The 17,780-nt window shown below is 41.7% G+C and overlaps 2 protein-coding genes and 1 pseudogene across 2 annotated transcripts in view; all 3 read right to left on the bottom strand.

Moving 5' to 3' along the window:
- Positions 1-17,780, bottom strand: part of ARL5B (ADP ribosylation factor like GTPase 5B) — a 403,396-nt gene that overhangs the window by 175,414 nt on the left and 210,202 nt on the right. The window lies entirely within an intron of this gene.
- LOC136406534 (la-related protein 4B-like) overlaps positions 1-17,780 on the bottom strand; it is a 46,976-nt gene that overhangs the window by 5,240 nt on the left and 23,956 nt on the right. The window contains 7 exon segments of the mRNA XM_066386554.1: positions 178-262; positions 591-641; positions 6,369-6,415; positions 7,872-7,975; positions 9,779-9,915; positions 11,987-12,100; positions 16,491-16,621. Coding sequence (XP_066242651.1) covers positions 178-262; positions 591-641; positions 6,369-6,415; positions 7,872-7,975; positions 9,779-9,915; positions 11,987-12,100; positions 16,491-16,621 — 669 coding nt within the window.
- LOC136407207 (U2 spliceosomal RNA) lies at positions 4,136-4,293 on the bottom strand (annotated as a pseudogene).

Raw genomic sequence — 17,780 nt, 5'->3', positions numbered from 1 at the left:
GAATGGTGGTCTCAGGCCTCAGGGTACAGACTATTTGTATGTGGGAGTCTCCGTTTGTTGGGCAAACTGTAGTTGGGAAGTTCAAGTGCTGTGGAAAGATTATACATATCCATATGGCCAGAGGTGGGCAGTGCTGGTCAAGCAGAGATACTGCTCAGCTTCATGTAGACCTGTTACCCATGAGACACTGGACAGGTGTTCCTCAGGCCCTGTCTTTCCATTGCCAGGACACTTCTTGTGGAGCTTTTCCCAACAGGAAGTGCTAGAGGGAGACAGAGAAGTGAGGGGAGGACCTGGACACCTGACTTCCTGGTGGCAAAAACCCAACATTACTGGAGTATCGGCACGTCACACACTATGCTGTACACACTGCATGAAACACTTAGAAATATGTTCATCTAGTTTTAAAAGTAGGTTTTTTTAAAAAAAAAAAAGCTTAGGCAGGTTAGTTATCTGTCAGAGGGGATTTCCTTCCTGACAACCAGGTTGAATGAACGAACTGGACAAAGCCAACTTCAATCTGTCAACCACAGGCAGAAGAGCAGGGACTGAACACACATCCAGACTCACTTCCACCTTTTTAATCTCACCTCTCTAGTGGGGTGTAAGTGGCAGAAGGCAAGACAGCAAGCAGCAGCAAGCTACATCAAAGGAAAGGGTGAATAGAGACCTGGAAACCTGTTAGGACGTGGTGACAACCCAGGTAATGACCACAGACATTGTGGGACCAACATTACTATACTGAGCACCCAGGGATGAAAATTCACCCTAAATGTGACCAACAGGCTAACAGCTTTTGTTTGTAAATAAGTTTAGTATCACTTGGCCTTTTGGCTAAGATCAGTTATAAATAAATTTAGTACCAATGGAATTTAAACTCCTGTCTGCCTGGCTGCACAACTCATTATCTGTCTTCTGTGACCCTGCTGGCTGGAATAGGAGGAAGGCTGGGAACAGAAGACGCAGGCCCTCTGTACAGGCAGAAATGGGAGGACACCAGAGGCTCACAGACTGCAGAGTCTGGTATCTGCCCTGCTCAAGTATCTCCACATATAATGACTGCGACCTAACAGGGTTCCATTCCATCCATAGTCTATATCAAACAAAGGTGAAACCAGTTAGGTCTCTGCTCTAAAGTAACAGCTCTGAGTAACTATATAAAGTCCTTGATGGTTACAGACTTCAATTTGATTTTCTGTGATGTATATGAAAATGATTTTTTTGAAAAATCTCAATTAATGGGATTTGAAATATTAGTAGTTTATAAGTACATAGTACCCAACCAACAACAGTTCTGAGTAACTCACCTGCCTCTACCTAAGCCAGGAGAGGATTCAAGACTGCTCTGCTCCACCCGCCCGGTCCCAGCATCTCTCTTGGCATAAGCTGGAGGGTTCTGTATGCAGGTTCTAGGTTGGCCTGTCTGCCTTGTTTGTGGGCTCCGCACACCGTTATTAATCAATCCGCAGTCAAGTTAAATATCGATGGGCTTTCTAATAGCCCAGGTCCTCTCTCTGTACTAGGAATGGCGTGGCGCAAAAGGGATTTACTAGGATTCCTGCAAATAAAATGTTTGTAAAGGCTCAGTTATGAATGATCACAGCATGACAAAATGAGCATGCTCACACAAGAATGTCTAAGGTAAAATGTGCTCTCTATTTAGAAAAAATTTTTAAAAATGGTAAGAACAGTTAATGCATGATATGTTTGATAGTGCTGGCAGTGCGAATCTGTAACTGCAGTATCAATGTTCAAATGAAAAGCAGGCAAACACAGCTGCAAGCTGCCCCTTTTGTAGTGTGTTTTCTTAAATTTTTTAAATTAGAAAATAAACACTCTTCCAATTGTATTCTCTTGATCATTTTTCAGAAGTGAATCCATGAACTGTGATCACTCTGGGGAGGAGTCAAACACAAAGGGGCTTGCTTGCACAGGAGACAAGGTGCCAGCCAGAGGCAGTGAGGGGACAGCAGAGGGCGCCATTCCGGACAGTGAAGCCCTGGGCGGCGAAGGAAGCAGCAGCTGGATCTTAATAAGCAAGGACACACCCTCCAGAGGCTCTTTGGGGCTCACTTTCTAAACCTCACCTGGGGTCCACACACAACTGGTCCCAGGGACGCTGTGGTTTGTTTCTGCCATTGCTGTTTGGACGGGGAGCAGCAGCGCTAAGGGGGCTGGTGTGAGTGTGAGTTCTGCGTAGGGTCCCCTCCCTGCCCTTGGGGCTGGGCATCCATGGGATGCTGTCACCAATCCCCTGTGGGTCATGGCTGAGGATGACGAGAGAGTGGAGGAGGCGCAGCCACATTGTGGCAGGAAGGGGGAGGAAGGAATGGATGCTGTAGAGAGCTTTGGCACAGCTGGGCAGTGAACGCCACACGTGATTCCTCAGGACCCTCACTGCCGTCCATGGAAGAGAGAAGGAGGAGGGTGGGCAGCTCCAGAGCAGGTGTGAGAGGTGGCTGCCGGGGGAGCTGCAGCAGGAACTGTGCCCAGCGCGGTGACATGGGGCACGAAGAGAAAGAACAGCATGCTGGCTGGTCAGGAGCTCCATCGTCCCCCTGGCTACTAACTCCAGCTCTCCAGCACACTGGGATATGCAGCTAGCCTGAAGGTCTCAGGTGTTCACCACGAGAGTTCCAGCAAATCCAGCACTGTCAGTAAACAGGGCATAGGTGACATCTGTCTTGAGAGAATCCCACAACACCCCTCTCATGGCTCTTCTGCTACTGACACTTGTCACACCTCTGCTGGATATCTTTCTGGAGGACATCCTTGTGAATATGGTCAAGAGAAAAACAGTATTATCTCCCTATAATCCAAAAGGACAACTGTGTAGACACTACACAGTTTCATCAACCAACAGACACTGGTTGTCACTTTCCCCGTGACTAGCCTTAAGCTACCATCTGCCACTCTGTGTGTGTGTGTGTGTGCGCACGCGCGCGCGCGCGCGCCCGCCCACAAGTAGATCAATGTGTGTTTTAGACCAGTGGTCCCCAACCTTTTTTGGGCCACAGATCAGTTTAATGTCAGAAAATATTTTCACAGACTGACCTTTAGGGTGGGATGATAAATGTATCACGTGACCAAGACAAGCGTCAAGAGTGAGTCATAGATGGATGTAACAGAGAATCTGGTCATTTTTTAAAAAATAAAACATCGTTCAGACTTAAATATAAATAAAATGGAAATAATGTAAGTTATTTGTTCTTTCTCTGCAGACTGGTACCAAATGGCCCGCGGACCGGTACGTGGCCCGGGGGTTGGGGACCACTGTTTTAGACGCACCAGGGGCAGGGATGTCTCCTCGTTCACAATTTGCCAGAGAAACAAGACGTTTTAAGCTTAGAGCAGCAATTCTCTCCTAAAATATATTCCCCCTTTATCGTATAGAGAAGGATTTGTGATTCATTAAGATTCAGTCTTCTGATTATCTCCCTTTCAAATGGTTGTTTGTTTTGCAACTCTTGGGTCCCAAAAAGAAAAAAAAAAGAAAGAAAAGCAATAAAATAAATAAAAACAAGCAGAGCAGCAAGTGTTTTTAATAAGCAGTCCTTAGACTAACGGCTGGGAGGAGCTGTTCTCCTGCAAGCTAATTTAGTGTAAACAAGTCAGGATGAAGAGGAGGGGACCCGGCCACCGGGCTCCTGGTGAAACCATTTCCACAACGGGTGGGGCACAACCCACCCTCACCCACCCCCCTCCTCAGATGGAGGGTGAGAGGTCATTGAGGGCTGGGACACCATGGATTGAGATTCACTTGCTCCTGACCAAGCTGGTTCCAAAAATAAGGCCTAGAATCACTGAAGGGTTAAATGATATGCCACCTTATCTTCTATCAAGAAGATGATTTGCTGCCTTTTTACAAATTTCCCCCAACCCATCCAACAAAACACACACTAATAAAGACACAGTAAACCTTATGGGGATTCCCAACTGATATTTATCAAATGGGTTTCATGCCAAATTTCTCAATCCCAACTTTAAATAAAATTAGCCAGTTTGATCCTAGTCTTTATAGTGGCCACTGACGCTTTATTAGAGAAGTCCAAATGGCTGATTTGAAAAAAACAAAATATGCCTCTTGACTCTTTTTTCCAAAAAGTAGAAATTTTATGGCCAAAGAGGCAGCGCTCTAACTTTCCATAAGAGAGAAAAAGTAATGAACTCTCTCTGAACTGAATGTGTCCAGGATTCTCATGCAAAGATTATACTTTTCCAGTTTTTCAAATTGAATAGTCTCTCTGGTATAAAATACTACACTTGATCTTAGCCAAAAGGCCGAGAAGCGATAAGGTATAAAATAACTGTAAGTATTTTTGCTAATTAATAAGCTGGATTTCAATTATAAATCAACAAAATTGCATTTTTAGAGACACATAATCACGAACATGATTTATTTTTTCCTTGTATCATTAAAAAAATCAGTCTGCTACAGACACACGTCAAACCAAGTGCAAATAACAGCATTCATTAACAAAGAAGTATTCTAGCAAAGGAAAGTAGCTGACTATCAGGATGACTCCTGCACGAAGGCTGCTGGCAGGTGGCCCGAATGTGGGACACAGAGCTCAACAACAGAGGTTTTGCCTATTTATCTAGTTGTCAGAGATGAGAACTCCAATATTGGTGACTTCTCATCTACCATTCTGATGATATCCTTTCTGTAGTCCGTCGGTGAAATCCTTGCTGACACCACCAGAGGGACTCTGGCCCTTTAAATCCATCATTAACGAGGTCAAGGTCATTGACAATACACCACACACCCCATGCCCCAGGAACACCTATAGCCCATGTCTTGTGAGTCTCCTTTGCACAGGTTGAAGATCATGGACAAGGCAGGGAAGAGAGGCAGCAAATGTGGCAGAAGTGTGTGACGCATGAAATGGTGGGCCCCTGCTTCCTTAAACAGGGCGGTAGTCAGTGAGCAGGAGTCTAGTGCCCAGCAATGGGTCCCCTCCACGCAAACGGGAGAAAACTGTGCAGTTGTTTATACTGAGCTTGTCATGTGAGGAATGCCTGAAAGAATCCTAGAGAAAGAGGACTTGAACAACTCTTCCTCAGGAAAAGTCTAACATTTTGAAAACAATTAAAAACTTTACCAGAGGGAAAGGGGGATGCAGGGACATAGAAGAGAGTACGGGGAGATAAATGGTGGTAGAAGGAGACTTGACTTGAGTTGGTGCATGCACAATACAATATACAGATGATGTATTACAGAATTGTACATCTGAAACCTATATAATTTTATTAACCAATGTCATCCCAATACACTCAATAAAAAAGTAAAAGAAAAATAGTAACAAAATAAAAAAATAAAAACTACAAAGTCAGGATATTTTAGTAAAGGAACACTGACAATAAGATGAGTTTCCAGCACTTCAAAGGGTCTATTGAAAAGCCTCAGATTATCGGGCCTGGCTTCCTTTAAGGACCAGACCTCGTCAGGAAGTTAACGAATGAGCTTTGCTAACAGCTGTCATAACAGCATTAATTACAGTGGCCTCTTTTACTTATCAGGTCCCTCTTGCCTATTGACGTTCTAGGCAGCTTGCATAAATCCCAAATAAACCCAAGAAAAATCTCATTAAAAGATAAATCCTAAAACTATGCCAATAAATGTTAGATATACTCTAGATACATTCATCTTGCATCATTCTTAGAAAACAATGGTGTGAACATTGCAAAGCCTTTTTGAGGACAGTACCAATCTCAGGTAGTCAACCTGGAAAATACAATTAAAGTAGTAATATGAGCTGAGGCCTGCCACACTTACAGGCCTGGTTTCCATCGGTGCTATATTTAAGGAACCTTATAAGGTTTATATGATACTCTGTTTCTACATGTTATAGAGGGAGGTATGTCTGAGATAAATATATATTGAAAAATACATAAAATATCATGAGAGGCAAGCTGAAATGTCGCTTTCAAAAAATCTATGCTTGTATCCACAGCACATATGTCTCATCAGAAAGCACAGAATCTGCTGTGGGAACATCTCTTATAGGAATAAAAGGAGTTACATTTTAAGCTTGTCTGAACAGACCTAAATGGTGGACCCATCAAGAATTTTTTAGGAGTTCCAACTCAACAGATTATAAAAACGCCTTTCTGTTCATCTCTATAGAAGTATATACACGCAGGCTCAACGTCTGTCCTTTCTGTACAGTGTGAAGCAATTGATTCTATTCAGTAAGTCATAAGAACTGTCTAAGGAAAGGCATTTTCTTTTAATCAGTGATAAACTAATGAACAAATAAATTATATTCACAATTAAAAGAGCGCTCAGTGAAGAAAAGGAATGCATGCATGTGTATACTTGGGGGGTGGGTGGGGAGATACATATTTAAAAGTAACACCTGAAATACCTGTATCCAAAATTATCTCCTTGAAATATAAATAGTGCTTCTACTTCCTATAGTAAATAGAAAAGTTAGAAGTTAATTCTCAATCATGCCTTCTTTTGCTCTCACCAAATAAAAATGATATATGCTCTTAAAGACAGATCCTTAGACAGAACCTAACATACTGATATCAAATAAATCTCACCTTCAGAAGGGCTCAGGAGTTCAGTGTGGTTTCTAGAATTCGGGTCCCACTGCCACAGGAAAATAAGTCCACAACTACTGACAGTTTTTCTACTTCCAAGATATCATTAAGCTAAATAAATGTGAAAATACCATTTCATTTTACCAGGCAGCTGGGAAAGTAGGGAGTGATTTAAGAAATTAAAAACTAGTTGGACTTTTGCTTCTGGCCAAGATTAGCCAGATTTATCCTCCCACATGAAACAATTAAAAACAAAAGACAAAATACATGAAATAACATGTAGTTTTCAGATAGTAGACCTCAGGCTGTGCAGCACAGGTGAGCTCAGAACCCGGCTCATGCGTGGACTTTCCAGGCTGCAGTGCTAGGAGGGCAAGCAGAGCGCAACCCAGGCCAGCCGGCTCACCCTTGGGGCCTTCTGTCAGCCCAGGGAAATCAGCTTTGCTCTCACCTAACAAACACCCCTAAAAACCAAACTGTCACCAAGTCTGAATCTCAGAACAAAGCTCAATAATATTCAGAGGAAGGAATAAATAGCATTCAGCACCCAATGCTTGGCATTTATTCAAAGTTCATGCAAAAAAAAATAGAAAAATGTGACCTATAATGAGAAAACTCAAATCAATCAATCAACAAAAAAAAATTTGTTTTACATGCACTGTGGGAAGACTTCTCCATTCTCTCAAGGCAAAACCATCAGTGTTTTACTACACAATGCAACTCAGTTTAAACATTTGGCCAAGTCACAGATTTTATAACAATTCTATAACAGTAAGTTACTTATCATGACTCAAAATTGTGGTTCCCTAAAATTATTGCCTAAGTTAGAAGTTCTCAAATTATAATCTCTAAACTCCACTTACATTAAAGATCTCTTTGCCTTTTTACCATCGCAGCATCTACACTGCCACAGGCCCGTCAGATCGAATGAAACACAAGCTACTCTGATGTTCACTACACTCTTTGCAGTGTCCCTACTGTGAAAATATTTGTTTTGAAAAGTTATGTTCTTTATCTTAACTTGTGGGTTTATTATTATTTTAAAATGAATAAATATTTAAACCATTTCTTTTAATTACTAAGTATTGAAATTAACTATGTTTTAAAGTGTAGTGTGTAGTGGAGTCCTGAAAACAAAAAAATGTTTCAGAACCACTCCCATATATGAATCACATTGTAACTATCCGTGTGTAAATCCTGGGAAAAAAGGATTACTATACATATAAAATCTTCAAAAATCTCCAAAAAACCAGAAGTAAACAAAGTGGCATGCGCACATACACCCCTCACCCCAAGTAGCCTTCTGAGCAGAAGTGACTTACTTCTACAGGGGTGGATTCAGAGATTTCACGTAAAATTACTATGCAACGATTCTGATTTGGCCTCACTTTTTCACCCTTCTCATGCACTTAGACTAAAAGTAAAGCTATAAAGAGAAATAAATGGTAAAACAAAACATTAAAACAAACCAATCATTTACATTGTATTATGATATAATACAGATACTCCAAAGAGATGTTACACTATGTAACTAAACACATTAAAGAAACCTGTATAACTGTAAACTAGCAAAAGATTTTAAGCTAATCTTGCATGTTCCAGTTCTCAAAACTATAAAGCAAGAGAATTTGAAATCCTGTAAGAGCTATAATAAATGTAACACTATCAAACAAACAGCTCAAGAACAATTACAATTCAGGGTTAATGGTTTTTCTTTCTACAAGTCCCCAGATAAAATAATTTTCTGTCTTATTATGACTTTTCATTTTGAATTCATAAGAAGTGCTTTTAGATTAAGAAAGCTACTGGGCCTTATAAGTGAGACAGGTGGAACTCAACTGATACATGAAATAGGTTTCTGTTCTAATTGAACTTTCAAAAAGAAAAGAAAAGAAAAAGAAAAAAAAGCAACACTGGATAGCACAATACTGTCTCAAGAAACAGTGGTATAGCTTTCAGAATTCAAACTTCATGGGTTATGTTTGCATCTTCTTCATTATCCATTTCAATAATTTAATGACCTTACATTTGCCTAGGAGCAGAAAGTAGAGAAAAACTTTCACTTGTGAACAGTTAAATCCAACTGTACTTCTAAGTAAGATGTTCATCTTTTTCTAAGAAAAAAAACTTCACTGCAGTGCAACTAAGTCAGGGAGAATATGTAAATACTTCTTATAAGAGTCAGGTGGAAAGTTATGGCAGTAACTTAAGAAAAATGGGGTAACGTGGGCATGGTGATGTCTCATCATTTAGAAATATTTGAGTGGGGTGCAGGTACACATATCACACTGTGTTCTCTGTGAAGAATCCCTAGTGGGAGCTGTTCATTAGAGCAGTACTGAAGAGGGAGATTATAGAAATTATTTACCTGGTAACTGTAAACCATATTATAAAAAGTGAATTTTTAAAAGAACCCTGTTTTTAAAAAATCAAAATATTGTATTGTATATTTAATATGAAACTAATTTCCACCGAAGCCATTCTGGGCAGGAAGGGAAGGGATAGGAATGTTATAAAAGGCACAGGAAACTTTGGGCAGTGGTGGATGTGTTTGTAATCTTGACCACAATAAAGTTTCACTGACGCATACATACATCCAAACTAATTCAGTTGTACACTTTAAACACACACAGTTCATTACATGTCAATTATACCTCAGTAAAGTGGGTTTTTTTTTAAATAAATAAAATGGCTAGGTTGTAGAAGACTCAATCTGCAAAGCAAACCAGGGCACCAGCAAACTATACCTGTGACATGGCAGGTAACTTTAAATATCCACATTTCCTGAATTACTGTGAGTCTCTGATACACCCATTTAAACCTTTCTTTGATGTTGCCAAATGTCCAAGAAACCTCATTCACAAAACCCTTTTATGGAAAAACACAATTTCACGAAAACTTCAGCAGGAAGGTCTATTTGAAAGTAACTACTTTAATATGCAAATTAAAACATTTACTTTACCCTTAATACCAGTATTTCTTTTACTTTTCACTCATATCACAGCTTCTTTCACCTCTCCACTGGCCTTTTCCACTTCCGGGACCTATGATCTGTTATGGAGCCCATCAACCCCCAGTGCCACAGGCACTTCACAAGACACGGGGCTGGTCAGAAAGGCCTACATGGCAGGGAAGACACCACTGAAAGGCTGTGGATCTAACGGTCACACTAGTGAGAACAATCCTGTCAAGACCAGGTGCAGTGCAGCCTAGACTGTCGTTTACTTACATCTCAGCACTTCAACAATCAAATCCAGGTCGGTGCTGAGCTTCTTGATGTGGTCCAGATTAGCCACCGTGGTGACTGGCACGTACTGATCACTGTCCATCTGCGATGTAAGGTACATGTCACTAGCAAGGTTCTCCCTGCAGAAAGAAGACAATCTCTCTTCATTAACACTTTTTAAGATAAGCCTTGCAAGGTATAAGGCCAGGAGCCGCCATCATGGCCATTCACATGCAGGTTCCCATTGGATTCGGGCAGATGGTAAAGAAATGGCGGGCGGAGTTGGAGGGTGGTGGGCCATTCTGTTTATTGGTGTCTCATCAAGACAGGCAAACCACAAGAGAAGACAAGAAAAAAGCAGAAAACCAGCTTTTCCCATGAAGGGCAACGGGTCAGGGAAGCCCCTGCAATCGTGATAGCAGGAACTGTGTGAGCAAGCTCCTGGTCTGCCCCACTTTATAGTATAGAAACCAAACCTTTAATCCAATATACAAACAAGGAAGTCTTTGATACAAAATCACTTATCTGAGGCATGATGGGATTCCTCATGAGAGTGCACCACCTACATCATGATATTAGTCAAGGGTGTGGGGAAAAGTTTAGTCTTAAAACTAAGCCTTAGGCCATAATGACCTGGCCTGCTTACAGCCTGTCCCCCACACCCAATGCAAACTATAAGCGAGCAAACATATATATCATATTTACAAACTTATTTGACTAACACAAGGGTACAAGTGTGGCATGATGTCACTTCAGAGTTAGTTGGATCTGAGTTCCAACTCTGTTATTTGCCTTGGGTCATTTTTTTCAGACATGTAGGGAGGGAGAGATCAAAAGGAAAATTACACTGCACGTTATACAATCAAAACTAATGAGCAAGTAAATCTTTACAAAGTGTATTTATAGCTTATCTGTTGTAAAGAGTGTTTAAGTAGCTTATTTAAAAACACAAATGCAATTTTTTAAAATAAGGAAATCCAGTTGAAGAACAAGAAAGAAAAATTTGGAAAGACCAGGAAAGGTTGGTGCCCAAATGCTTGCTATTCAGTCTGGAACACTTGCCAGAGAAGCAGCGGATCCACCCGGCTTCCCAGCACTTTCTAGCAACCAGCATTAAAAAGAAGGAAACCTGTTGATAACATGACCTACACCAGGGGTCCTCAAACTACGGCCCGTGGGGCTGCATGCGGCCCCCTGAGGCCATTTATCCGGCCCCCCACCGCACACCCGGAAGGGGCACCTGGTGGTCAGTGAGAGGAGCATAGTTCCCATTGAAATACTGGTCAGTTGGTTGATTTAAATTTACTTGTTCTCTATTTTAAATATTGTATTTGTTCCCATTTTGTTTTTTTACTTTAAATTAAGATATGTGTAGTGTGCATAGGGATTTGTTCATAGTTTTTTTATAGTCCGGCCCTCCAACGGTTTGAGGGACAGTGAACTGGCCCCCTGTGTAAAAAGTTTGGGGACCCCTGACCTACAGGGTCACCGGGTTAAGTCACAGATAACCAGTAATCTGTGTGAAGATGAGTTACTTCCTGGTATTTTGACCTATGATAAACATTTTTAATCATTAAGGCAGGCCCAAAGAAAAACCTAAAAAAATCATCAATATTCACATATGCCAATCTGTTCTCTTCTTACTGAAAAAATTTACATTAGCTCAATCCCATCTTCTTGTCTGTTCAGTTGTTCCATTTGAACTTTAAAGGTTCTACTCTACTTTACAATAGAAAAGGTATTATTCAGTGTAAATTATTAGGAAAAAAACACCTAAAACTAAGTGCTGTATAAAAAACCCTAACTATTACAATGTTTGGCATATTTTGAGAACTAGTATAGGAGATTTGTTCTCCAACTTTAGTGTGCTAAAAAGTACTTCTGTGAGACAGACAATCTAAGGCCCCACCTTCAGAGTCTGATTGATTCCATGGGCAATGGGTGGGGCCCAAGAATCCAAATTTCAAAAAAGTAACGCAGATAACAATCACCAAGATGAATTTGTGGACAACTGTGGGAACTCTGGCCTAGAGGATTATATTGTTTGCCAAACTGTCAAAGGTTATACTTACTCTTCTCGATGTCCTATTAATAGACGTACACAGACTTAGTAACAGGCATATACTCTATGTGAAGTGCCATATCTGTATATAATAGCCAAGGTACAACACCATAGGTATTAGGTACTAGAAAAACCACTGCTGTCCTTACCTGGATAAGCAGAATTCCAACGCTTTTTTAAGTACTTCTCGGGGGTCCTCCTGGCTTTCTGGTTGAGACTCATTTCCTCCTACATAAAAGTAATGATCAAACCAGGGAAAATGGCTTAAAATTTACCAAGCAGAAGATATAGTACAAGAATCCTAATGTTTTCAATATATATATGTTGGAATCCATGGGAGTCCGAAAGACCAGAGTAACAGGCTTTATTGAAAGGAAGGAACCCTGCCGGGCACTTCTGGGGGAGAAGAGCACGGAAAACAGACTGAGGTAAAACTTTATAGGGTTGGGGATAGCCTCGAGCAACGGTGTGCTGGTATGTTCGGCTTTCTGGAATACTCTTCATTGGGGTGATTGACCAGCTTCCTGGAGTTCCTTTGTCCCATGGGCCATTGTCCGGTAATTAAGGGTGGGGTCAGACAGCCAAGCGGAACAGCAAAAGGGCAGTTTGGAATTCACGTATCTATCAATATATTAATTCATCTTGTATAGAGAATATAAAAACAATACTATTCTGCCTATTAAAAAAGGAAACCAGAGGCAAAAAAAAAAAAAAATTCCCTCTCCCCTAAACAAAAACAGTTTTGAAAAATAATGTGTAAGATTTATTAGCAAAGTTCAGCTGGTGCTCTGTATCACATGACAGATGCTCTATGAATATTTGTAAAAAGATGAAATGAATGGTAAAGGAACCCTGGAACCCTTCCTTTCTCTCTAAATTCTTTATTGTAAAAGCTAAGAAGCTCTTTTTAATTCAATATTTTAAAAAAATACCATGAAGTATATAATAGCAAGACACTCAAAATGCAAATAATTTTACAATAAAACCAGGCCACATAACTTGCATACATAAATGTAGATTTATGTAACTTTATACTGTTCTAAGTAACAGAATATTTTTAAAACTTCCAAAAGAAAAGAAAATCTTTTAGGTCTTAGGTTTCAGGGTACAAATACAAACACAAGACACCAACGAAAATCACATGTTAGGTAACTAATCGTAATGGAAAGCCATTAGAGGATTTTCACCAGGGTCATATAATCCTCCAGCAGTTGGGTGGACAATATAGAAAGCGGAAAGAGGCCAGTTATGAGGCCACTGGAGTAGCCCAACAGAGGGACTAAAACCTAACTCTAACGTAGGCCAGTGATCAAAGGTGGGTTGGAGCTGGGATTGGGAGTGGGGATTGGCTGCAAATGGGTATGAGGGACTCTTCTGGATGATGGAAAGTTGTAAAACTGAATTGTGGTACTGATTGCACAACTCTGTAAGTTAAAACTCATTGGGCCTGACCAGGTGGTGGCGCAATGGATAGAGCATCGGACTGGGATGCAGAGGACCCAGGTTCGAGACCCCAAGGTCACCAGCTTGAGCGCAGGCTCATCTGGTTTGAGCAAAAGCTAACCAGCTTGGACCCAAGGTCTCTGGCTCGAGCAAGGGGTTACTCGGTCTGCTGAAGGCCCACGGTCAAGGCACATATGAGAAAGCAATCAGTGAACAACTAAGGTGTCGCAATGCGCAACAAAAAACTGATGATTGATGCTTCTCATCTCTCCGTTCCTGTCTGTCTGTCCCTGTCTATCCCTCTCTCTGACTCTCTCTCTGTCTCTGTAAAAAACAAACAAACAAACAAACAAACAAAAAAACTCATTGGATTTTATACTTAAAATTGGTTAATTTTATGACATGTAAATTATACCTCAGGCAGTTCAAAAAAGAAGTGAATTGGCTACTCTTTGTGATGTTTTATGGGGTCAGAGTAGGGGTTCAAATTAGCTGCCTATGTCCCAGAAATCAATCAATTAAACCTAACCACTGTTGTTTTCGTGAACCCTGAAAACTCCAAAGTGTCCTCATTTCAAAGTGACTAGAGGTTGCTTTCGCCAGATTTTAACATCCTCTCACATGGGAACAGGAGTTGGCAACAATGTTGTGACAGGATCCGCGGCCCACCCCTCCAATAGAATACTTTGCACAGTGCCCTGTGGTCCCCGAGTTACAGCCAGTGTCCCGGGGAATCTTGCGATCCCGGAAAACAAGGGCAGCCCCTTTCAGTAAAGAAACAAACACAAAACACGAAATTGTGGGAGGTTCCAGAAATGCAGCCGCTGCCCGGGCAGTCCCCCCCCCCCCCCCCCCCCCCGCCCCCTACCTCCGGAGAACCCGCCCCTCCCCCGGGGCTGAGCCCCGCCTCTGTACCTGCCCCGACATCTCATCCTAAGAGACCAGTGGCACCTGCGTCCACTGGGTGGTGGCAGTGGAGGCGGCGCGGGACGCTACCCCACGCCCCCCTCGTGCCAGGCCTTGTGCTACACAGGCTAAGTTCTCAAAGAGGAAAAGTAGTCAGTCCCTGTCCTTAAGTTTCTTATAATCCAGTAGGGAACTTATGATTGTTGTTTTTAAAAAACAAACAAAAACCCCCAGATGAAGCCATAAGTGTGTCATTATAAAGTCTTCAAATAAAAATGAATTATTACATTATGCTTTTTTTAATGACTTTCCAGCTCCATTTCAGCCTTGAGATTTATTTATACTGAGTGATTGCCTTATTTTGATATCCAGTGAAATAGACTCTGTGCTATTTAACTAATTTTGAAGGAAAGAAATGGCATAAAAAGAAATTGTGTCATGTTATGACCAAAATAGTAATAGCAAAGGGAAATAACAATACACACATTAAGAGCATAGGCTTTATAATGAGGCAGACCTGCGTTTATATCCTGCCCCAGAATCTATGTAACCTTGGACATGTTATTTAACTTCCCTAAGACTCAGTTTCCTCATCTCCAGCATGAGGATAACAACCTCTAGATCTTAACGTTATCCTGACAGCTTAGCATACTAACAGAACTTGGTTCATCATTCTCTGAACATTAACTTTCATTATTAGCAATAATGTAATTATAATTTATACAATACCACCAAAGTCCTTGGGGGCAAAAAAACCATTTTCTACTTTAGTCTTCAGGATCTCAATTACAGAGCCTTGTGCATAGTTAGTACTCAAATATTTGTTGACTGGTATTAAAAGAAAATAATCACATATTCACTCTCTCCTAAAGATCTTAAGGGGAAAAAAAAAAAGAAATTTGTTCTCTAATTGTTTTATTATTTAAAAATATAATTAAATTCCAATGAAAGCCACTCTTACCAATTATGGCTGAAAGCTGGCCACTGTGGGCAGCCCAGTAACCTTTCACAGGAGATGGGCACTTAATGTTACAAGTGAGTCCAGTTCCTAATTGACCTCTTGCTCCACAACCAAATGCACAGATGAGTCCAGAACAAGGCACAAAGGCTAGAGTGTGTTGTCTGGTGTTGGGAAAATAAAATATATTATGCTCACTTTGTTAAAAGTGGCGCTGCCCATGTGGAAGCCCATCACCCGGATGATATTAATGTGTGTTGGGGGCAGGCTTTGGGCAGGCAGGATCCTTGTAGCCTGGGGCTTGGTTTTAGGACTCTTTCCCACCTTTTTTGATGTGGGGTGGTGCAATCCCATCATGCCTCAGATAAGTGACTTTGTATTAGAGACTTCCCTATATTGTATATTGGATTAAAGGTTTTGGTTTCTACACTATAAAGTGGGGCAGACCGGGAGCTTGCTCTCTGGGTTCCTGAGATTAGCATTAGAGAGGAGAGCAGAGAAAGGCCACATGGAAGAGGCCAGGAGAAGCAGCCAAGATGGTGGAGTGCTGAGTGAGAAGCCAGTTTGTGCAGAGTTTGTGCAGGGAGAAGGAAGGAGATGGGGAACAGAGGTGAATAAGGCTGGTGAGCTAGAAACCTTTGATTCTAGGAAACTCAGATAAGTCAGTAGCTTTGTGAGCACTGAATGAGTGGGTTTTGGAGCCCAGTGTGTGTTTTTACTTGCCCACTGGGTGCAAGCTAGGATTAAAGATGATGGCCCACCAGTTCTTGGCTTCATTGTTTCATTACCAACTGTCTGAATCTAATGTGAACCTGCATGGGCCAGGCAGCTGTGATAGTGGCCACACTTACTGGCTTTACAGTATGTGATCACAGTAATTCCTAGGCATGCCCCTAGAAAGCCTCCCCCATTTTTCTATGCTGGCTCTCCATAATCCTATCCTCTGACACTCTGAAGTCATGGAGAGGATGGCAAGACTAGGAAAAAGCTGGATGGTCCACCGCATTTGGTCTTGAGGATGAGAGGGAAGAAGCAGGATGGACTAGGCAAATTTCCCAGCAGTTCTCTGAGGCTCTCTTACTTTCTTTTCTTCATGTCTTCCCCATGTCCTACTATTTATCCCAAAAGAAACCTAATGTCCCCGTGTTGCTCTGCTTATCTAAAGCCCCTCCTTACCACACCCTGATCAGATCCAACCCTCTCCAAACTTTTACCAGAGGTGTAGATGTAGCTAAAATTTCTTTAAAAATGATAGTGGTTAGGTCTAACCACATTCTCCATTAATACAAAGAAAAAATCCATTTCTGGGTCTTAATAGATACTAGGAAGCTCTGAGGAGCACTAACCTGCCACAAGCAATGTGAGTTACTTCACTGCCCATCAGCTCTAGCAGTCTTCTTGGATTAACCTCATCGTTCATGGAGTCATGTCCAAGTTGCCCAAAGGAACCAGCACCAAAGGTAAACACACCTCCACTCTAACAAGGAACAAACATATGTGACTACACTGTAGCGCTGAGTTTGAGTACTGTGCAGATAAAATATATTATGCTTACTTTGTTAAAGATGGCGCTGCCCATGTAGAAGCCTATCACCCAGGTGATATTAGTTGTCCTTCTTGCTTGAAATGGGTGTGAGTATATTAATGTGTGTTGATGCGGGCTGTGGGCAGGCAGGATCCTTTTAGCCTGGGGCTTGGTTTAGGACTAAGCCTTTCCCACCCTTTTTGATATGGAGTGGTGCAATCCCATCATGCCTCAGATAAGTGACTTTGTATTAGAGACTTCCCTATTTTGTATATTGGATTAAAGTTTTGGTTTCTACACTATAAAGTGGGGCAAACCAGGAGCTTGCTCTCACTTGGTTCCTGAGATTAGCATTAGAGAGGAGAGCAGAGAAAGGCTACGTGGAGGAGGCCAGGAGAAGCAGCCAAGATGGTGGAGTGCTGAGTGAGAAGCCAGTTTGTGCAGAGTTTGTACAGGGAGAAGGAAGGAGATGGGGAACAGAGGTGAGTAAGTCTGGCGAGTTTAGAAACCATTTTTTTTTTCTGAGACAGAGAGAGAGAGAGTCAAAGAGAGGGATAGACAGGGACAGACAGACAGGAACGGAGAGATGAGAAGCATCAATCATTAGTTTTTCGTTGCGCATTGCGACATCTTAGTTGTACATTGATTGCTTTCTCATATGTGCCTTAACTGTGGGGCTACAGCAAACCCAGTAACCCCTTGCTTGAGCCAGCAACCTTGGGTCCAAGCTGGTGAGCTTTTGCTCAAACCAGATGAGCCTGCGCTCAAGCTGGCGACCTTGGGGTCTCGAACCTGGGTCCTCTGCATCCCATTCTGACACTCTATCCACTGCGCCACCGCCTGGTCAGGCTAGAAACCTTTGATTTCAGGAAAACTCAGATAAGACAGTAGCTTTGTGAGCACTGAATGAGTGGTTTTGGAGCCCAGTGTGTGTTTTTACTTGCCTGCCGGGTGCAAGCTAGGATTAAAGATAATGACCCACTAGTTCTTGGCTTCATTGTTTCATTACCATCCGTCTGAATCCAATGGGAACCTGCATGGGCCAGGTAGCTGTGATGGTGGCCCTGGATACTGGCTTTACAAGTGCACTCCTCTAAAACTTTCTGTATGC

The sequence above is a fragment of the Saccopteryx leptura genome, chromosome 5 (genome assembly GCF_036850995.1).
Source record: "Saccopteryx leptura isolate mSacLep1 chromosome 5, mSacLep1_pri_phased_curated, whole genome shotgun sequence".
NCBI lineage: Eukaryota > Metazoa > Chordata > Mammalia > Chiroptera > Emballonuridae > Saccopteryx > Saccopteryx leptura.
The sequence above is the reverse complement of the archived record's forward strand: the minus strand, read 5'-3'. Positions and strand labels throughout refer to the sequence as shown.